Source organism: Neovison vison, chromosome 1, assembly GCF_020171115.1.
Source record: "Neovison vison isolate M4711 chromosome 1, ASM_NN_V1, whole genome shotgun sequence".
Classification (NCBI taxonomy): domain Eukaryota; kingdom Metazoa; phylum Chordata; class Mammalia; order Carnivora; family Mustelidae; genus Neogale; species Neogale vison.
In genome coordinates, this window is record NC_058091.1 from 40606257 (window position 1) to 40627553 (window position 21297).

At 49.0% G+C, this 21297-nt stretch overlaps 1 protein-coding gene and 1 long non-coding RNA gene across 2 annotated transcripts in view; one reads left to right on the plus strand and one right to left on the minus strand.

Moving 5' to 3' along the window:
- The window catches only part of BACH2 (BTB domain and CNC homolog 2), a 363936-nt gene that overhangs the window by 335295 nt on the left and 7344 nt on the right, over positions 1-21297 (plus strand). Inside the window, exons 5-6 of the mRNA XM_044245496.1 lie at positions 5158-6750; positions 17551-17757. Coding sequence (XP_044101431.1) covers positions 5158-6750; positions 17551-17757 — 1800 coding nt within the window. The remainder of the gene's footprint in view (positions 1-5157; positions 6751-17550; positions 17758-21297) is intronic.
- Positions 17763-20647, minus strand: LOC122904550. The gene is made up of 3 exons (XR_006384224.1): positions 20569-20647; positions 18245-18649; positions 17763-17814 (listed from the first exon to the last, which is right to left on the minus strand). It is a non-coding gene; the product is annotated as an uncharacterized LOC122904550 (long non-coding RNA).

Consider the following 21297-nt stretch of genomic DNA (forward strand, 5'->3'; position numbering starts at 1 on the left):
TATTGATTATAGAAAATTGAGATTAGGGGCACCTGGGTGGCTCAGTCACTTAAATGTCTGCCCTGAGCTAGGGTCATGATCGTGGGGTCCTGGGATCGAAACCAGCATCGTGTTCCCTGCACAGGAGGTACTCTTCTACCTCTGCGTGCTGCTCCCCCTGCCTGTGCCAGCTAGTCTTTGGAGTTTTAGTGTAATGGAGTTCCACTGTTTGGATGTCGTCAGCCCCACTAAAATCAGGGAGCCTGTCTCAACTGCAGGGGAGAGGGCCTGTGCATTCTTGCATGCATTATGTGCCCATAAGGGAGGACTGTTTAAAAAAACATAAATAACTCTCTCTCTCTGCCAAATAAATAAATAAAATCTTTTTTTTTTTTTAAATTAAGATTAGAAGTGACACCTCATCACCAAATCAGTCTTCCTCCTGCAGAATGGAATGCAGTGCTGTGTGGGAGTGGAAAGGAAGAGTGCGTTGTCCCCAAAGTTGTTTTCTTTGACAAGTGCCTTGCTGTGCAAAGAGTTCGGAGGGATGGCCGTGGCCCAGTGTAGTAAAAAGCCCATGCAGCATAGCTTTGTTCCTGTCATCTCCCCAGCCCCTGCAAGGTATATAAGAGATCCATCTTCATCGGGGAAGCATGCATTGCGTGGCTTGTAAGGCCACAGTTCAGCAGCCTTGAGAAGTGTGCCATCCATCCCCTAGAAAACAGTCCCGGGATCTCCCCATTCATCTGGTCCACCCTCTGAGGAGGAGCTCAGTGCTACACCCGCGTGTAAATACTGCCAGAACCAACGGAGAAGACCTTAATCGCGCGGCTTGAGTAGAGAACGCTGCTGCAAGTCTCCTAAATACTCCCAAGCCCTGTTTTCAGTAGCCACCGGAAGCCCACTGCCTGATCCCTGTAATGATCCAGAGCGATGGAAACTGTTAGACGTTTCCTTTCAGGATCTCTGTCCAGCAGGAAGCCGGGTAACTCCGGAGAGGGAGCTTTGCAAGCAGCACCTAAACGTGCCCTATGCCCGCTGAGTTTTCATCGGTTCATCCTCCTTCCACCAATAGCATGGAGAGGGTACATCAGAACCCATGGAACAAAAGGCTAAGGGTCATAGTTTCAGTGGGTCATATTTTCAACCCATTATCCTCATGTGGGCTCACACCACGGCACACGAGTTCAGTAGTTTGACCTTGTTTCTTTCAGACCTGAAACTCCACGGTCAAGGCCACTTGCCTTGTGTGTGCCAACTACTGGAGAAGGTCATCACCTGCTTGGGAGCAACCAGAGGGCAAGAGAGATAGCTTGCTTCCCTTAGAGCAGTGGCGCACAGCTCCATTACCATCAGCGAAATGGAACTGGTTTGCTATTTCTAGCCACTTCATTCCACTTTAACTTTATGATCATTACCTTTTTAAATAACATTTTTATGGGTCGTTAGTTTTATGTGTGCGTCTCCATTTCCCATCCCTTCTTATTTTTCCCATTATCAGAGCCTTACTTGTTAAAAACAGAAAGTAAATAACAATGCAGCCTTGTGATCGCGGTTTCATAAACATACAGCTTTCCCTTGGTACCTAGATGTTTGCTTTCTGAGTACAGTGAGTGAGTTTAAATGATTCCTAAAAATGGAAAGTCAGTGCAAGCTACCGAGATGAATCCTAAAACCAGTATTTAGAAAGCATCTACCTGATTTGACATGACCTGCAGGTGTGATGGGCACTTGCTTTCTGTTTTGTGTATTTGGAGTTAACACAGCTGACCTAAAGCATACCAGAGATGGGTTCCTCGGAGGGACACAGAGTGGTTCGGAAGGTACCCATTAGATCAGAGCAGCTCTTGACCCACAGTGAACACAGAGCGATTTCACTGCACTCCAGGTCCTATTTATGAGGGCTTAAGACCTCAGCAGTCACCTTCTCTCCTGAACTGGGAGGGATTTCTCAGCTGACAACTGATCATATAATCTTCTGATAGCTTTCCCATTGTTGACTGATGTTGTTACTTGATAATTAACTTTCCATTGTTAAGGTGTATCTACAAAGCTGCATTGTAGGTTTCTTGGGCACAGGGCCTAGTCTTGTACTTATCCGTTCCTCACAGCACATCGGTTGGAATCCCAGCTCTACGACCTTGAACGAATTCCTTCACCTCCCTCCTTCTGTTTCCTTGTCTCCAGAACAGAGGCAGTCATGCCTTCTTGGCAGTGCGGTATGAGAACAAGCTAGCGTGACGCTGGGCACCGGGAGCACTTGGTAACTAGACAAAGCCTGGCACACAGAAGCTGAGCAAAATTCAGCAGAACTGAATGTGACAAAGCAGGATTTCAACTCGAGTGAGGGGAGAGCTAGTGACGGACTCTTGAAATTTCATGTTGAGGACACCACTGCCTCTGACCTTGAACTTGAATGAGAGTTTACAATCCTGGTTTTAATCATGACTCTTTTATGACCGTAGGATGATCCTTTCAAGCTCATCATGTCTCCTTGGCCCAGAAGGACTAGTGATGTGCCCTGGGATGTGGAGACCGTGCTCACTGGCACTGTCGGTCACACTCACACTTACACACCCACTTGTCCCTGCTTGGAGAGGCCCCTTCTCCAGCTCCTTGGAGCCATGTGTCGGTGGCAATACCCATGACTAATCTAATCATCCCCAGGGGTGTTCCTGGTTTCTCTAGGAATTTTCTTTAAAAGCAGCCATAGTGGGGAACAGTGGCAGGACTTACTGAGACCAACGGCATCAAAATAAAAACAGAATGCCCATAAGGGAGGACTGTTTAAAAAAACATAAATAACACTGACGTGAGTTTCCCCCACTTCCCATATACTGAGCACACGTACGCAAACTTGAGATGTGTGTTTCCATTCAGCAAACGGCAAATTGCCTGGGAGCGGAGCAGAAAATGCTTCCGTATGGAGGGGTCAGCTGTGCCTCGATTTGGCCATCCTTCTCTGTGGCGAAGTCACATTACAGCGAAGAAATGGGTCATGTGACATTCCCAGCGCTTCCTTTGGTTACTTGTAAATGGGTACTTCCTTGCTTTGCACTTCCTCGGAAAGGTTCCTGGGGGGAGAGTACATGGAACAGATATAGTAGATACTGCATTTGCTGAATCTATTACCACGTCAGCTTAGTAGGACACAAAGGTAGGTCAGATGAGCTCCCTTTCAATAGTGGTACAAATAAGGGCCGTTCGATAGGACAAATAAGGACTGTCCCCTGCCCTGGCTGGTTGGTTGGTGTGGATTAGTGGTTTTCACAGTGACTTGCTCCAAAAGTCATTCGAGATGATAGTCCCAGCACAGACTGTCTTGGTACTTCCAGAGCACTGCAGTGGTATGCTAGGAACGCAAGGAGGCATCTGACATCTCAGTCCCACACAGGCTTTTGTCAGGTGTGTGCCGTGTTAGAGACCCTAATCAGATGCAGAGTTATAAAGAGAAATGAAGCCGTTCGTGATCTGAAGGAGCTTGCTGTCTAGCGGTAGAAACAGACCCAATTAAGTGTAATAAAAGTGAGACGGCAGTGATTGCCCTTGTGGAGCTATAATGTGAGTCTGGCGGTCATGTTTTTCTGTTGTGTTCTTTTTTTAACCCAATATCTTGGGACTCATTATCTGACAGAGGTGGGGTATTTTTTTTTAATTTGGAATTTTATTTAAAGTCCTTCCGAAATACGAACCAATTAAAATCCATTCAGTTATATATCCAAGACATTTCCCTTACTGGAAAGAATGCCACATGTAAAAATTGGTGCTGCTCTGAACAATCCAGGGCATTTTTCTCACACTAGCAATGGGGCTGAGAGGCCGATATTGTATGTTGTAAGAGGTTGGAAGACCTCTCTGGGATAAGGCAGTGTTCATATTGAATCACGGGCAAGGGATAGAAGTTCCTACGAGAGTTTTGGCTGTGTGTGCCGCCGTGAATTCATGTGAAAGTCAGCTGCAGAACTGGCCAGCTCACCTTGCTCTACACCTATGCCTTTAGCAGATATTTTGTAATAACTGCTGCTAGAGCTTCCAGCAAGGACCCCATGGTGGCTGCTTTCATTCAGTTTCTATCCATACTCCGCAGATCTACCTTCCCTTTCAAAGGGGTCAGTGGTGTTTGCAAGAACCTAGAAGATGCATGCAGGTTTCCATATAGGGTGAGGAAGCCTGCCCTGAACCCCGGCAAGTTTAATCCACTTCCATCTGAGAGAACAGTTGGCCTTAGGCAATGCATCTCTTATTGTCTAAGTCACCCTCTGCGTGCATGGGGGTGTTGCGGACACAAAGCCGTGCATAAACAGCACATTTTCAATCGATAAAATGTGAAGCGTGAGGAGCACATGACAGTAGCAGGCTGAGTCTCTGAAGATTTAGCAGGAAAGAAGGCAGCTGCATGGCAAAGCCATTGCTCATAATTAGGGAAGGAATAGCCTGTGTCCAGGGCCGCTCAGCAGCTTCAACCATTTAAATGGCAGTCGGCCTGTTTAGTTCTGGAACCCCCCATTCTTTCTAGGCCAGCAGTTGATTTCGGGGTTGAGAATACTGCTCTGGATTATTGTCCTCTCTGAGGTATCCCTGTAAGATCAGGTAGGATGTGAGGACTGAAAAGTCCTATCTGGAAACCATGATGAATGAGAAACACAGCAGTTGCTTCCATGTCATTCTTTAACTTGTTAAGTGAAGGAAAACTGTTTTCCGACCCCTGCGGACTTTCAGGTTTTAACAGGCCATATTGCCAGGTTCGCAGTGGACAAGAAAAAACAGAACGCTTTCTTTGGCTCGAGTGAGCCACAAGTGTCACGCCTCTCCTTACGAGAAGGGCTCTCCACGGGTGTGACTGGGAGGGGAATTAACAGGCTTCCCATTGTTACCGTGTATTTTTGCCAGGATATTTCATTAGCGTCAACCCTGAGCCGGTTGTCACCTTGCGGAGCCACCGAACCCCGGTGATTTGCAGCGCCGTGTGCGGGGCGATGGAGTGCGGAGGCACGCACGAGACAGGCACTAATTACTGGAAGCGGAATCACTGCTGACCCAGTGCGGGATTAACTGCTCCTTTGCAGTCTTTATTCTGGGACATTAGCACTGTCTGGTTATCCCGCTTCAGTTGAGGGATTCGGGACAATAGCCATGCTGATGGTAGTAACGTCGGCAATTTCCCTGTTTGTTTTGCAGGTCACGGCCAGGGGCTTTGGGCCTCTGTTACAGTTTGCCTACACCGCCAAGCTGTTGCTCAGCAGAGAAAACATCCGCGAGGTCATCCGCTGTGCGGAGTTCCTGCGCATGCATAACCTGGAGGACTCCTGCTTCAGCTTCCTGCAGACGCAGCTCCTGAACAGCGAGGATGGCCTGTTCGTGTGCCGGAAGGACGCTGCGTGCCCGCGCCCGCCCGAGGACCGCGAGGACTCCGCGGGAGAGGAGGAGGAGGAAGAGGAGGAGACCATGGACTCCGAGACGGCCAAGATGGCCTGCCCCCGGGACCAGATGCTTCCAGAGCCCATCAGCTTTGAGGCCACCACCATCCCCGCAGCCGAGAAGGAGGAAGCGCTGCTGCCCGAGTCCGAAGTGCCGGCCGACACCAAGGAGAGCTCCGAGAAGGACGCGCTGACGCAGTACCCCAGATACAAGAAGTACCAGCTTGCATGTACCAAGAATGTCTATAACGCATCGTCACACAGTACCTCAGGTTTTGCAAGCACATTCGGTGAAGAGAACTCTAGCAACAGCCTCAAGCCGGGGCTTGCTGTGGGGCAGATTAAAAGTGAGCCGCCCAGTGAAGAGAACGAGGAGGAGAGCATCACGCTCTGCCTGTCCGGAGACGAGCCTGACAGCAAGGACAGAGCCGGGGACCTCGAAATGGACCCGAAACAGCCCAGCCCCGCCCCCGGCCCCGCCCCCGCCGCCGGGGCCACCTGCCTGGAGAGATCCAGGAGCGTGTCCTCCCCCTCCTGTTTAAGGTCTCTGTTCAGCATAAAAAATAGTGTGGAGTTGTCTGGCTTGCCCAGTACCTCTCAGCAGCACTTTGCCAGGAGTTCGGCGTGCCCTTTTGACAAGGGGATCACTCAGGGTGACCTTAAAACTGACTATGCCCCTTTCCCGGGGAATTACGGACAGCCTCACCTGGGCCAGAAGGACGTGTCCAACTTCACCATGGGGTCGCCCCTCAAGGGCCCTGGGTTGGAGGCTCTCTGTAAACAGGAAGGAGAGCTGGACCGGAGAAGTGTGATCTTCTCCTCGAGCGCTTGTGACCAAGTGAGCACTGCGGTGCATTCGTATTCTGGGGTAAGCAGTTTGGACAAAGACCTCTCCGAGCCGGTGCCAAAGGGTCTGTGGGTGGGGGCTGGCCAGTCCCTCCCCAGCTCACAGGCCTACTCCCACGGTGGGCTGATGGCTGACCATTTGCCGGGAAGGATACGGCCCAACACTAGCTGCCCGGTGCCAATCAAAGTCTGCCCTCGCTCGCCCCCCTTGGAGACCAGGACCAGGACTTCCAGCTCATGCTCCTCCTATTCCTACGCAGAGGACGGGAGCGGGGGCTCGCCCTGCAGCCTCCCTCTCTGCGAGTTCTCCTCCTCGCCCTGTTCCCAGGGAGCCAGATTCCTAGCCACAGAACATCAGGAACCAGGCCTGATGGGAGATGGAATGTACAACCAAGTCCGACCCCAAATTAAATGTGAGCAGTCTTATGGAACCAACTCCAGCGACGAATCCGGATCGTTCTCGGAAGCAGACAGTGAGTCGTGTCCCGTGCAGGACAGGGGCCAGGAGGTAGGGAACCCGCATGAATTCAAGCATGTGATCCACTCTTACGGTCCTTTATCTGGACTCTACCTGCTGCCCCACCGCTCCCAGATTAAAGGTTCCAAGAATGGGACTGCCTTCCCATCCACAGAGGCAGGATGTTTCAGTTGTTCCAAATTAGCTACTTTTGTCCTAGAAGGCACTTGAAGTTTGATCTAGGTTTTGGTACTCAACAAGCAGAGGCAAACTGCTTACTATAAAACATTCAGTCCAATGCATGAAGGATGTGTTCGGTCGGGTACCTCAGCTCTCCACCTTTCTCCTCCCTTTCTCCTTCTCCACCTGCTTTGAAAGGGTGCCGTACTCATCACCCTCCAGGGTGAAAGAAAACGGAGAATCCTTTCAAAATTGATTGATTGACACTAGACAAACCCACAATAGCAGGTGGTGGTGCAGCAGCCCATAAGGTTTCCTTGTCAGCAGGAGTCCCCGGGGCCATCCCTTGTCCATGGCAGTGCAGGCCACAAACCGCTCCCCGTCCATCACGGTCCCAGGACCCTGCAGAAGCACCCTGGTCAGGCGTACCTAACTGTGCAGTGGATCGTTTCCCGAGCTCCCTACTAATGATGAGAGGAGGAGTGGGGGCGAGTAGCTGTTTCTGCTCACCCTGAAGCAAAGTACCTTTTCACACTCTATAGATAAACATTCCCAAAGGCTCCATACCCCGTACCAATGCCGGGAGATGGAGCGGGAACCCACCAGCCACATTTTGAGCAACACTCCCATGGCTAAGGAGAGAGAACAGACGCCCCCTCTGCTTCCCTTTCCCTGCTGTAACGTGAAAGACCCCTGCAAAGATCTGAGGGAGTCTTGTGTCATGATCTGGTGTTGTCTGGCGGATTGACAAGGAGCCAACCTGAGACTGCCACCCGGGGCTCAGGCCCGCCTCCGGAGCAGCGGGAGCAGACCCGGGGAGAGGCCCCTGCTCAGAGCTGCTTGCCTGAAAACCGCAGGAGGAGAGCAGCCCGGCCCCCACTAGGCCAGCGCCCTCCATCCGCTTCCACTCAGCCAGGACCTCGGCCCCTAGTAAAGCGGGGACGGTAACCCAACCAGACGACAGAAATGCCGCACGGGGTTACGTGCCTTTTCAGAGCCACGTGCGGGGGATTCAGCCTCTGTGAGATTGGCAAGAAGCACATGAGGTTGTAGTTAGGGCGTGTTTTGAAAGTAGATCCCAAAGCTCCCCGTGCCAACTGCAGAGATGCCCCGTGGTCATTTCCTGGTGTTGCTAGCGAGCTGCTTGGGCTGGTCTGTGACTGCCCGGGGGAAAATCGAGGAGGACAGCAACGTACTGGAAGGATTTCATGTAGCTCAAAGAAATTATAAAGGAAATTTGAATGGGAACTCTTCCTGTCTGAGTACACCCTGTCCCCTCGGGTTTGGGTTGTGCCTAGTGCCCCAGGCAAGTGGCATCTGTGCCCCTCTGAGCTGAGAGGACTTTTTGTGAAAACAGTGAAACCCTGTGCTCTCTCTTTCCTCACTCGTTTCTCTTCCTCTCATCATAACTAAGGTGAGGTTTTCTTTTTTTTCCCCCTGACATTGTTCCTAAGCACCCCTGATGCAGAAACCTAGTCCCTGGGTCAAGTTCATCAGCGTAATGATTTATCTTGCCGAGGAGTGGTGTCTGGAGAAAAGGACAAATGTCTTTGTCTTTGTTTCTACCCTAGGAGGAGCCTCCCACCAGTAAGCTGAAGGGGTTGTATTGTCATGACATTTGCATATGTTCAAGGAACTGTCAGTTTCTGATCATCTCCTTTTATCTGTCTCATATCCCAAAAGAGAGTTTAAAGTCACTCTCTTCAAACGAAATGCCACCCATAAGAGCATGTGTGTTTTTCCTGGGTGTTTGGGCAACGTCACTTGTCTACCTTTAGAACGTCTCAATTCTAAACGAACCAGTCAAAAGGAAACTTCATTCAACCTATAAAAAATTTCATGAAAAATACCAGTGCTTTAAAAATATTTTTACTTTAGGGGCGCCTGGGTGGCTCAGTGGGTTGGGCCTCAGCCTTCAGCTCAGGTCATGGTCCCAGGGTCCTGGTATTGAGCCCCGCTCAGCAGGGAGCCTGCTTCCCCTCCTCTCTCTCTCTGCCTGCCTCTCTGCCTATTTATGATATCTCTCTCTGTGTCAAATAAATAAATAAATATATTTTTTAAATTTTTTTAAAATAAAATAAAAAAATAAAAATACGCTTACTTTAACTTAAAAAAATTAAATAAATAAAAATATTTTTAACTTTAAAAAAAAATGCTCTTTGCATTTCTAAACACTGAAAGCAGGGACCTTTACCAGAGCTCTATACTGTTTCAAGAATCACATTTAGCCCCCCGCAGAAGGGCATTTTGGACAGGGTTGTTAGAATAAAGGTAAACTTCTTCCCAGTTTGACATTTTAGTTTTCCTAGAGTAGAAATTAGGTCTCAGAGACCCAGCAAGACTGTTCCTCTTTGGGTTAATAATTTGCTTCCAGGAGTTTCTTTGACCCCAGTGGAAGTATGGTCCCCAGTAATAACACTGAAGGCAAATCCTTTATTCACAACGTGAACTGTCCCGTTTTCCTGAACTGATCCAGAAGAGGCCAGCCTCTGTTGGTCTGAGTCCTGCTCTGATCTGCTCTTCGGAGAAGGCCAGGTGACTCCCCTTCTGCATGAAGCCCAAGGAGACACTGGAGTCAGAAACCAGAGTTCTCCCCTCCGACCAGGCACCTGTCCAGTGCTCCAGACAGACAGGCCGGGCTCCTTCCCAGCCTCTCTTCTCCGCCTCAGTCAGGAGCCAAAATGTTAGCTCAAAAGAAAATATCAGCATTCCTAACAGCCAGTAAGGTGTTCTTCTTACACCATCTCATCGATTCTGACTTCTCTCATCCTTTTTCACAGTCCCCTAGCTTTGAAGAGAGCTTCAATGAGCACAATATTATCCTTCCTCAACAATCAGCTCTTTAAAATTACTTTCTTCTTCGAAATAATCAAATACCACTTACCCAGCCCCTAACAGACCAAATTTTACAGGCTCTCTCTGTGCCTGCAACAACACACAGTCACATATTCGCAACTCTGGGGGTTTGAGTTTTAGTTTAGTGGCGTTTACTGCTGAACTAGCTTTCTTTTTTCTTTTTTTTTTTTTTTTTTTAAGATTTATTTATTTATTATTTGACAGGCAGAAATCACAAGGAGGCAGAGAGGCAGGCAGAGAGAGAGGAGAAAGCAGGCTCTCCGCCGAGCAGAGAGCCCGATGCGGGACCCGATCCCAGGACCCTGGGATCAGGGCCCGAGCCAAAGGCAGAGGCTTTAACCCACTGAGCCACCCAGGCGCCCCTGAACTAGCTTTCTTCACAGCGCTGTTCTACTGTGTGCATGCCCCTAGGTCCGTTCCATCAGGTTACATCATGCGTCTTCAATACCCGCAGGCCCCACACAGCACAGATGATAGCTAACCATAGCTATCCTAGCGACCGTCTATCAAGTGACAGTCCAGCTGTTTCCAGTTTTTTTTCCCTTCTTATAAAAATGGCTGCAATAAACATTTTTGTGAACATACTCAGTAGTGGTGCTTTTATTTTTGTGGGTTAGAATCCCCTAAGTGGGTTAAAGGTGATGCTGATCTGTGAAATACTGCCTACTTCCCCCAAAAGTTGTATCCTTTCGCGATTTATGGATGTCCGTTCCCCCCTGTTCTTGCCAGCACTGGCTGTTACCAGTCCTTTTAAATTTTGCCCATCTGCTGGGTAAAAGATAACAACTGACGAGCTTGACGTCTTTTCTTATAAGTGTATGTGCCACTTACATTTCCCTTTCTCTGACTTGCCACCTTACATCTTTGCCCATTTTTCTCTTGTGGTGTTCATCTTTAAATCAGTTTGTAGGATCCTTAGTCCCTAATACAGGAATATTAATCTTTTATTGGAAATGTTTCCCATATTTTCTCCTACTAGGTCTTTTTATTTATGGCATTTTTTTCCCCATACTGAAATGTTTAAGTTTCATGCACTCAAGCTATCCATCTTTTTCTAAATGACTTTTGGGTTTGCTGTGTTACTTAAAAAATCAGTTTGGGAACTTTTGTCTTACTTCCAATGGTGAAAAATATGAACAGGTCATATTAAGTAGAAAAAGTAACAAAACAGTATGTATAACAAGGTTCTAATTTGCTTCGTAAATATACATATGACTAAAAAGGCAGTATGGAGAGTAAGATAAAAATAGGAGGCAACGTTGGGGAGGAATATAAGGAACGTTTCATTCTGTTTACCTCTGTAATGTCTGAATTTTATGTATGTATATCTCACACAGGGTCATGATTTTAATTGAGACACAATTCACACACCATAAAATTTACCTGTCAAAAGTGAATTATTCAGGGATTTTTCAGTGATTCACAAAGGTGTGAACCATCTCCATGCTAATTCCAGGACATTTTAATCACCCCAAGAAGAAACACCATCCCCATTTGCAGGTGCTCCTCACTGTCCTTCCCAAACCCCAGGCAAACACTGATCTACCTTCTATCTCTAAAGACTTGCCTCTTCTGAACATTTCATAACGATGGGATCTTAGGCTGCGTGGCCTCTTGCGTTGGCTTCTTTCACCGGGTATAATGTTTTCGAGGTTCATCCTCGCCATCGATGTACCAGCGGGTTCACCCTATATCGGTGAATTGTTCTTTTTTATCGCGGAATAATCGCCTACCCTGCGGACATAGCGCACTTTGTTGATCCGTTCATCGGCTGAAGGGCGTTTGTATGGTTTCCTCTTTTTCACTCTTATCATTGGTGTGTAGGTGTTTTGTAGACACAGTTTTTCTGTTCTCTTCATTATGTATGTACCAGTAGAACTGCTAACTCATGTGACAACAATATGTTTAACCTTTTGAGAAACTACCAGACTGTCTTCCAAGGTGATGGCCCCATTTGACATTCCCATCAGCAGTGCACAAGGGCTCCCATTTTGTTTTGTTTTGTTTTTGAGATTTTATTTATTTGACAGAGAGAGAGAGAGCATGAGTGGGGGAAGGGGCAGAGGGAGATGCAGACTCCCAGCTGAGCAGGGAACCTGATGCAGAACTTGATCCCAGGACCCTGGGACCATTACAGGAGCCAAATGCAGCCGATTAACAGACCGAGACACCCAGGCGCCCCCCATGGGTTCCTGTTTCTCGATGCCCTCGCCAGCACTTGTTACTGTCCAGCTTTTTATTTTCGCCATCGTAGTGCATGTGAAGTGGTACCTCATTTTGGTGTACAGGTTCATTTTTACAATGTGAAAATTATAGACAAGTCACAAGTATTTCCCAAGGAGCAACCTTCTTTGTGGGATGGTTTTATACCACAAGCATTTCTAATTAATTGTAGGTTTTAGTAAGGAAGCACTAGAAAGACAATTTGCATGGCCAAAAGGATCGATGAGGTGGACCTGCTCTATTAACACATTTCATGTCAGGAGGGATAAAGCGTTCACGAGTGAGGATGTGTGTACGTTTGTGTTGATGCGTGTGTGGAAGCTAGGAGAAATCCTGTCCGACATGTAATAAAAGGGAAGAGCCGTGTCTGACTCTCACTCTTCCACCCACATGCCATCTTCCAGACATATGTTGTATGTAAAATTTTTATAGTCATTTTTTGTGGTTCATTGAATCAGGCATCTTTCTTAAAATGCCCCTGATTGGTCTGCTTAATAAAAAGAAAACTTCGCAAGGCAGCATAGACGTCGGCCGCATTTCTAATGAGACCGACGCTCTTGTGTGGTCTAGAAAGATGTTCCCAGCATCTGGAATTCCAATGTGTACTCTGTCTGGAAGAAGAAACCATGTGACAAAGAAAGATAGGGCTAATCAACAGAATTAATAATACCTCATATCTGTCAGGCAGTTCAGACCTTTCAAAGCACTTTCTCCATCTGTTATCCAATTTTATTCTTCGGAGCCATCCTGTGAGCTAAGTAGGGCATCTATTATCTTCCTCTCTCACGGATCCTCAAAGAACTTCGGGACAGAGAGAATGAAAGACTGGCCTGAGGTCACACAGCTAATTAATAGCAGTATGACTAAATCCCAGGTGTCCTGCATTGTAAAGTGGACCATGAGAATAGAGAGTAGAAGGACAATTTTGCAGGAAACGTTTCTTAGTGGAGATGGGTGATTCTGTCTCGGGCATCCGTCTAGCACGGACCTGGCTGTCCGCCTGCCCACAGCACTGAATCAGCAGCCCAGTGGGGTCTTGCTTCCTCCTGTGAGGAGGGACAGAGCTCCCAGGGTCTTGTAAGAACACAGGTGTTAAGGGCATTGAGCCTCAGGGTACTGTTAGCATGATCCGACTCCCACGGCTTCTATTCAACATCTGGTAACGAAACCAAGAAAGGAGGTAGGAAAGAAGATTTGCAAACTGGCTTCGGCTGGGATTTCTAGAGGAAATGCTTGTTTTCAGCTTTTCCTGCAACCTTTGCATCTTTGTCCTTCTCCAGTAGCTCCCGTTCAGCAAACCGGCAGCTCCAGGCAAGTGAAATGTGGTAAGGGGCATGGTGATGTGTGGTCTGCTTACAACCCTGTACAAAAGCTGCAGAGGAAACAGAGTCTCTGGGCAGTCCCTGGGAGCAAGACCGCCATTGTCTGAGGGGGGAAGGGATGGGAATTTTTTCTCCTCTTTCGTCTCCTATTTGCATTTTCTGCAAGAAGTTATATTTCTTATGTAATTTGTAATGGTATTTTTGTTAAACTGGAAGCAAAGGGTCATTCTGGCTGCAGAGCAGTGTGGTTGTTGGTAAGGAGAGAAGTAGAACAACGGATCTCTGTGGGGCAGACGAGGCACGGGCTCCCCAGGCTCCCACAGCAATGCTGCCCAGGCCCTGGAGGAGGAGTAATTCGGTTTCACTTTCCATCCAGATGTTACCACTTTCTCCCACCTTTTGCTGGCCCCTGGGGCCAGAGGTCCCTCAGCACCCTGCCGCAGCCCCCCCATTTCACCAGGTGCTCCTAAGCTGGATCCCCCTGAAGGTCTAACCCCACTGTGGGCCCCATTTAGCAGTCTGGTCCTGGGACTGGGCAGGAAAGTCCTCTGTCCTGTTCTTCCGGTCCTGCCCAGAGGGCCGAGGAGAGAGACTAGCGAATCAACAGTAGCCAACCATGCACAGGGCCCTGTTGGCGCCCTTGCCTTGCTGACTGAGTGGCTGCGCCTGACTTTCGGAGTCCCAGCTGAAAACCGAAGTGGGGGTAGGGGGTACCGATGAGCAGCACCCATGAGAAATCAGTACCCTCAACTGCACGGGCCCTTCCCCTGCTGTGTGGCGTGCTTAGCCTCAGATGCCTGATGGGCTTCGCCTCCTGTGGGTCTGGTAGCCGACAGCAGGTGCAGGCCAGCGTTCAGACAGGTGGTGGTGGGAGCCGGCAGGACGTTTCATCTTGTTAGGCTGAGTGTTTCGCACTGTTTCTGAGAGTCCAGTGACTGACAATGAAACCACTGCTGAGAAGTAAAACTCTGGAAGAAGAAGTGTGTGGAGGGGCAGTCAGTAAGATGGTAAGCCCTATAGGGCCTATTTGGGTTAGAAGAATTCTCCAGAAGAAGAGCCTCCACCCTCTTGAAGTGTTTGAACCTTCGAAGGCTGAGGTGCATTCGCTGACTTTTGAGCCCCATTTGGGGAGTCTTGGGGGCCTGCAAGTTTGAGAATGGACTATTCTCCCCGCTCCATAAGGGGGTCTGTGGCTGCTCTTTATCTCTAGGGAAGATGTCCACTGGCTTGGAACTTATGAGAAATGAGAAAGAGCCATGGCCAAGTTCACCATTGTTCTTTCCCAAGAACCCTTCAGGACTTCCTCTTGGTAGTCAGTGTAAGCTCTCCCTGTGAACAGAGCCTATTAGAAAGAAAAAGAGTGGTCAGCCATGCAGTTTCTTTCCCATGGAAGAAGCTCTATAGCTGACTATTTCCTTTTCCTTTGACCTCTTTAAAAAGCAGCTGGAGTTGCAACAGCTCTACCGAAACTTTATACGGCCTTTGCTTCAAGGACTTTGAAACGAGCTTTGTTGATTTTTCCTTTTCCTGTCAACCTCTGTTCTGTTTCCCTGGTGTTTCATATTTGCTGTCTGGATGATTTTAAATACAGTAGCTCTCGGTCTAGAAGGCCTTTTGACTTTCCCTGTGGCCCGAACCGTAGGTACATATTCTTTGGGAAGAGAAGTAAACAGGATTTAGAGCAGAAGCAGCCTTGCTTTTTGGTTGGTGGAAGGAGAGTCTGCCCGAGGCCCCATGGTGCTGCAGCCTCTGTGGGCAAACAAGACTTCTGCCTGGTGTGGAAACGTCCGTGTCCCCGCCAGGCTGATCTCCATGTGAGTCAGGCACTGTCCAGGATTGGAGTGTCTGTTTGTTATCCAAAGGGTAGAAAGGGAAATCAAACATTCTTCGGATCATTATAAGCCCTGTGCAAACACAGCCCATGGACAAAGCCTGCTGGCTTTCCCTGGCTGCCCGCCTTCAGCAGTGAGAACAGGGCTGAGCTGAGTGTGGAGGAATGTGTGCTGTGGCGAGTGATTTCTTGGGCCAAAATTGTACAGGTGTCATGGGACACAATTCACCGGGCAGAAGTTGAAAGTTGAATCAGAGCAGCCACTGGGAGCCCTCAGCAAATGTCACGTCCGGCAGGCTTAGAGCTATGAAGGAACCTGACAAAGCAATTGCATCCAGCCACAGAAAAGTCAAATGATCGTGCAGTGTGACTGCCTTTGTGCCTGGGGATTAACTAGCCATAAATGCTGGGATCTAGACCCGGCTTCCTGCATCTGATGCAATCAAAGCAAAAGCCTGAGCTCAGAATAGAGTATCTTCATCTGACTCCCTTGAGCAACGCAGACATAACACAGCAGCTGCTGAATATTAACGAGGGCTTGGTTTCTGCACCCGAAAATATTTTGATCAGTTAAACCTGGACCCTCCTGTTTTTCTGGTTTCTGGTTCGCTGTGTCCCATTTGTTCTGTCTCCTAGAGCTGTGCTGTCCAGTGTAGCAGCCACACTCGGCTATCGAGCCCTAGAAATGTGCCTCGTTCTGAATTGTGCAAAGTACAAAAAACGCTTCCAGTTTTGAGAATATAGTGCCAAAAAAGTACACCATCCCAATAATGTTTATATTAATTACATGTTGAAATGTTGTGGACCTACTGGACTCAACTAAATATACTATTAAAATGAATTTCAGTTGCTTCCTTTCACTCCCTTTAATGTGGCTGCTAGAAATGGGAAATCACAGCTCTTGTTTGCATTGGACAGCGCTGGGCGGGCACCTGAAGGAAGTGTAGGTTTATAGCGCCATCTGCTGGTCCATGAAAAGCAGACACTGATGTCAACAAGCGCTAAGTGAATGAGTCCGGACACTTTGTTAGCCAAGCGACGTGCGAACTTCCTTTTCTGAAACAGGACCAGAACCGAACCCCGAAGTCCTTGCATCACCAACAAGAGTCTTGGAGAGGGCAGTGCTGAAGATCCAGGCCTGTGCACTTGACAGAATAAAAGGAAGACACAGATCCATCCCTCCAGAGACACATTTCCTCTCCTTGGATAATGCTTATTTGTCTTTGTCAAGGATCTGGAAGTTGGAATGTTGCTGCTGACAGTATCTGCGTCAGTTATCACTGCAGCGTAACAAATGACCCCCAGACTCCGCGGCTTAACTCAGTTAAGACCTTTCTGTGGGGCAGGAACTCAGGACTGGCCCATCTGTGCACAGCCGGCTTGGGATCCCTCATGAGGCTGAAGTCAGGGGCTGGGCCTTGCATCCATGGAGGTTTGACGGGGCCTGCAGAGTCCACGTCAGGGTGGTTCGAGCACTGACTGGCCAGCCTACGCTGGTTGTTGGCCTCAGGTCTCAGTTGTTCTCCACATGGGCCTGGGGCTGCCTGGGAGTCCTGTAGGCTGGCAGCTGCTTTCCTCCAGAGAAAGAGCAGCCTGAGAAGCCGAAGAGGAAGCTGCAGCCCCTTTTATGACCCAGCCTCAAGCCACATGCTGTGACTTCTACCGCATGGTGGTGATCCAGGGGCAAGGAATGTGCATCCTGCCTCCAGACAAGGAAATGTCAATATCACATTGGAAAAGAAAATGTGAGATGGGATGGCCATTGTAGTTTTGGAAAACACAGTCTGCCCCAAGTGTCCAATTGTGTAGAGTCCTGTGCAGTTCAGAAGCCTGTGCCATTCTGCAGATGAGGAGAGTGAGGCCCGGAGAAGTAAGGTAACTAGGCTGAGGTCTGGTGGAAGGACTAAAGCCCACATCCAAGTCCATCCCGGTGTAGACTTCCTGAGTTCTGCCGCTGCATCTCGTTATGCCGTGTCACTGAAAATCATGCTGGTTTTTTCGTCTTTCCAGCCTCTTCGAGCTGTGTTATGCTCTCCTTATTCAAGTGTTTCAGATAATTCCTTAGATGATGTCTGTCTGTAAATTGTTCTCTTGCTGAGTTGAGGATCTACAGGAGTGGGTTTCAAATAACTATATAGCCTTTCTTACAAAATTGTAACAGTGAAAAAGTCCATATTTTCCACTATCTCCCATGCTGTTTGCTACAGAAATCCCAGGAGTGATAACCACATTATAATTTGTGTGTTCACATTCTGTTTGACTCTCTAAATATGACATCTGATTTGTATCTAAGACAAGAAAGGATTAATCACCACTTGCTTTCAGTAGCTTCCATCCTACCTGGTCATCTTTTTCTTTTTTTTTTTTGGACGTTCTGCCCACTGGAATTCAAACTAACATCCAACCACCATAATCATATTCTGCTGTTCTTGGTTTCAGGTCAAACTTCCGTTTCCTGTAGATCAAATCACAGATCTTCCGAGGAACGATTTCCAGATGATGATTAAGATGCACAAGCTAACCTCAGAACAGTTAGAGTTCATTCACGACGTTCGGCGGCGCAGCAAGAACCGCATCGCGGCCCAGCGCTGCCGCAAGAGGAAACTGGACTGTATTCAGAATTTAGAATGTGAAATCCGCAAATTGGTGAGTTGATCTGTTCGTTGCTGTCAGCAACCTGGAGGGAGCAGGACTCGTGCAAGGCTGCGGTGGTAAAGGCAAAAGACATGCAGAGAGAGGTCACCATTCAGGGAGTTTTGAGTTTATTTTGAGACAAGTTTCTCCGCAAAAGTAAGAGCCTTCTATCTGCAGTTATGTGTGCCAGCATTGTATACGTACCCTTCCGCCTCCCTGGGTATAGAGGGAGTTACTAGTAGCTAACATTTATTGCATACATGTGTAGACTGGGTTTTGTTCTCAGATGTCTTTATAAACGATTGCCTTTAATTCCCACATCCACCCTGTGACTTAGGTTCTGTTTTCCCTCCATTTACAGAGGAGGAAACGAGTGCAGAGAGATTTGCCAGCTCCCCACTACGTGGCAGAGCTTGAATGCAAACCCAGATCTTGTATGTTCACCACCACTTTCTCCTGCCTTCCACAGGAGAACGTAGAATCCAGAGAGGACACCTACCTGAAGTCCCTCGCAGCCCCAGGGTTCTTGATCGCAATTCTGCCTCCAAGTGGCTCGCAACTCTTCCCTGGGCCTGAGAGTATTTTGTCTCAGGGAAAAAGCCCCCATCTCCCAGTCTTCCCTCACTGAGACCGCAGTTCCCCCTTCCTCTTGGTGAGCAAGCTTAAGCTACAGGAAGTAAATCCAGGGCCCATCGGGCTCCTGACTTAGCTTTGAAGGCAACCAGTACAGTCTCATGCAGCTCCACCTTTCTGCTAGCCAAATACTGGAAACATCTTAGATGCTGGGTCCATTGTCAGGCTGAAGAAGAGAGAGGCCAGTGATGTGCTTATGATCTAAGCCCAGGTCCTCGGACTATACATGGTGATGCTTTGCGTCATGGTAGGCCACCATCCTGATGAGACCCTAAGAGCAAGATAAAGCATTTGAAAAATATGAGTAGGGGCGCCTGGGTGGCTCAGTGGGTTAAGCCTCTGTCTTCGGCTCAAGTCATGATCTCAGGGTCCTCGAATCACGCCCCACATTGCATCGGGCTCTCTGCTCAGCAGGGATCCTGCTTCCCCCCTCCCCATCCCCGCCTGCCTCACTGCCTACTTGTGATCTCTGTCTGTCAAATAAATAAATCTTTAAAAAAGAAAAGAGGGGGCGCCTGGGTGGCTCAGTGGGTTAAGCCGCTGCCTTCGGCTCAGGTCATAATCCCGGGGTCCTGGGATCGAGTCCCACATGGGGCTCTCTGCTCAGCGGGGGCCCTGCTTCCCTCTCTCTCTCTGCCTGCCTCTCTGTCTACTTGTGATCTCTGTCTGTCAAATAAACAAAATCTTTAAAAAAAAAAAAAAAAAGAAAAGAGAAGTATGAGTAAATGTTACCTGTTTTCAAGGTAGTCTTGGACCTCAGGGTCTTTTTTCTTTTTAATTAACTTCCATCAAGCAGGGGAAACCTGCTCCTCACAGTGGCTTCGCTTGCCCGCAAAATAAAGCCCAAGCTTCCCAGAAAGACATCCATGCTTGCTCTTGCAAGTTAGTCAGTAATTACCTCCAGCATCACCTTCCACTCCTGTCCTCCAACTTGACCCCAATGTCCAGCACTTTGCACTTCCTGCCACCCACTGTTTCTGCTTCTGTCTGTGCCTCTGCTGTCTCCCCTCTACTTTGGACAGTCTTCAAACATTTTCTTTTCTGACTTCATCCTTCATCCTTTAAGAATCAAGTTACTGTCCCGTCTTGAGGAAACCCCTTTCCTGAGTCTCCGGTGAGGTTGAGCACCTACCCCGGGAGCCCCAATCTGACCTCTGGCTTCGTGGTTATCATAGCAGACTCGCCTCATCTAAGTGTGTGTCTATCTCCCCAAGCCCTTGGCCCAAATGGTAGATTCCTCACAACAAAGACAGTGACCGGATCATCTCTCAGTCACACCAGTGCAGCCCCAGGAGGCCTCTCCGGAAATGTCTTTTGCCTTGAAATGTATTTGAAATTGTGACTGGGTTGGTGGATTACAAATCCCTTCTGTCGTTCAAATTTTTCTTTAATGTTGCTTTAACAGCAACAACAGTTTGCATGTAAGCAACGTAAGGAAGCAAGACATTGTGGCTAGTGAATGTGGGTCTTCTAAAGCATGCTGGGCTTCTGTGGGGACTCAGCAAGGCTGAGCCTGCGGAGTACAAGCACCGGGGCCTTGAACACACGTCCAGGGTCATTCCGCCCTGTGCCCCTCTCCAGGAAGTAGAACGATCCTTATCACCGGTGTTTAAGGAATGCCTGGTTTTATAAGTAGAATTCTTTCAGTAAAACTTTGCAATACGGATAGTGAAATCTAGTAACAATAAACAACAAATAATGGTCTAAAGCACACACCAGGCAGATATCTAAAGCACTTTGCTGACACTGTTCAGCTGAAAAACGGAGAGGGCATCTCCTACATCTCCACCCCCCAGTTTTGGGAACCCCTTCAATAATAGTCCGCGTTTCCCCACGGACTGACAGATTCGTGTGCTCCTCAGTGTCCACCTGTCTTTACTTAGAGCTTCACTGGAACCAGGGCCTGGGTTTATAACTACCTTTCCTGTGGAGAGCCAAAACGCTGTCCCCACGGCAGTTCATTCTCCTCTCGGGCTAAGAGTGGCCCGGGACCCTTGGGACCTCAGTAGGGGGATCAGTGGCAGAATGGGGACTGAGATGACCCTCCTGGGCCTGGGTGGTGTGGCCTCCCAGCTGCAGGCCCCCAGGTTGCGCGGCCACAAACGTTAAGAGTTTTTTCACGAGGAGACCTCCCGGCTGCGCTTCGTTTCTTACCCACCGCCCTCTGGCCGCGCTGCGGTGCCCGCTCACCTGGTCCGGGTGCCCGGCTGGCGCTGGCGGGCGGGGACAGACGGGGCTGGTGGGCCCCCGCGCGTCTCCAGCGCATGCGCAGTCGCTCCCCACGCCCACGCTGCCTGCGGCACACCACTGAGCTCTTGCAAACTTGCATAATGTATTTCTCTCAACTTGCACTCGTACATCTGTTTATTTTTCATTTTTAAAACATGTTTTCTTGATAAATTTATAAATATTTTAGCAGGTGCCCTTTCCCCGTGTAAATCTCTGTCTCCGGCACACACGCCCACGCTGCCTGCCAGATTGCGTTCGTGAGCAGCACGCGCAGCCGTGTCGGAGCCCCAGCCTCCTGTGTCTGCTTCTCTCTCCTCCTTCCGCTCCCGCCCCAACCCCGCCCAGCGCCGTTCTCCCCTCCCCTCGGGGGTGAAGTCCGGTTGCCTCTTCTCTTGGCGTGCACCCCGTGCGCCTCCACATCTTCGCTCCCCGCGGAGAGAGTTGGGGTGACACCTCCACCAGCCTCCCCTCAGCAGCGAAACTCATCTCTCCGACAAGATGGTGGATTTTAGGGACATAAGCGCTTAGGTTCGATTTTCTTGGAGGACGACATCTCGGAACCCCGGGGTCGTGGGCTAGGGCTCGTCTCCGCACCTCGCGTGTGCAGGGAGAGCCCGGGCCCCAGACGCGCTGCGCAGCCCCCTGTCCCCGAGAAGACCCGCTGTGTTCTGTCTGTCTGTCTGTCCGCCG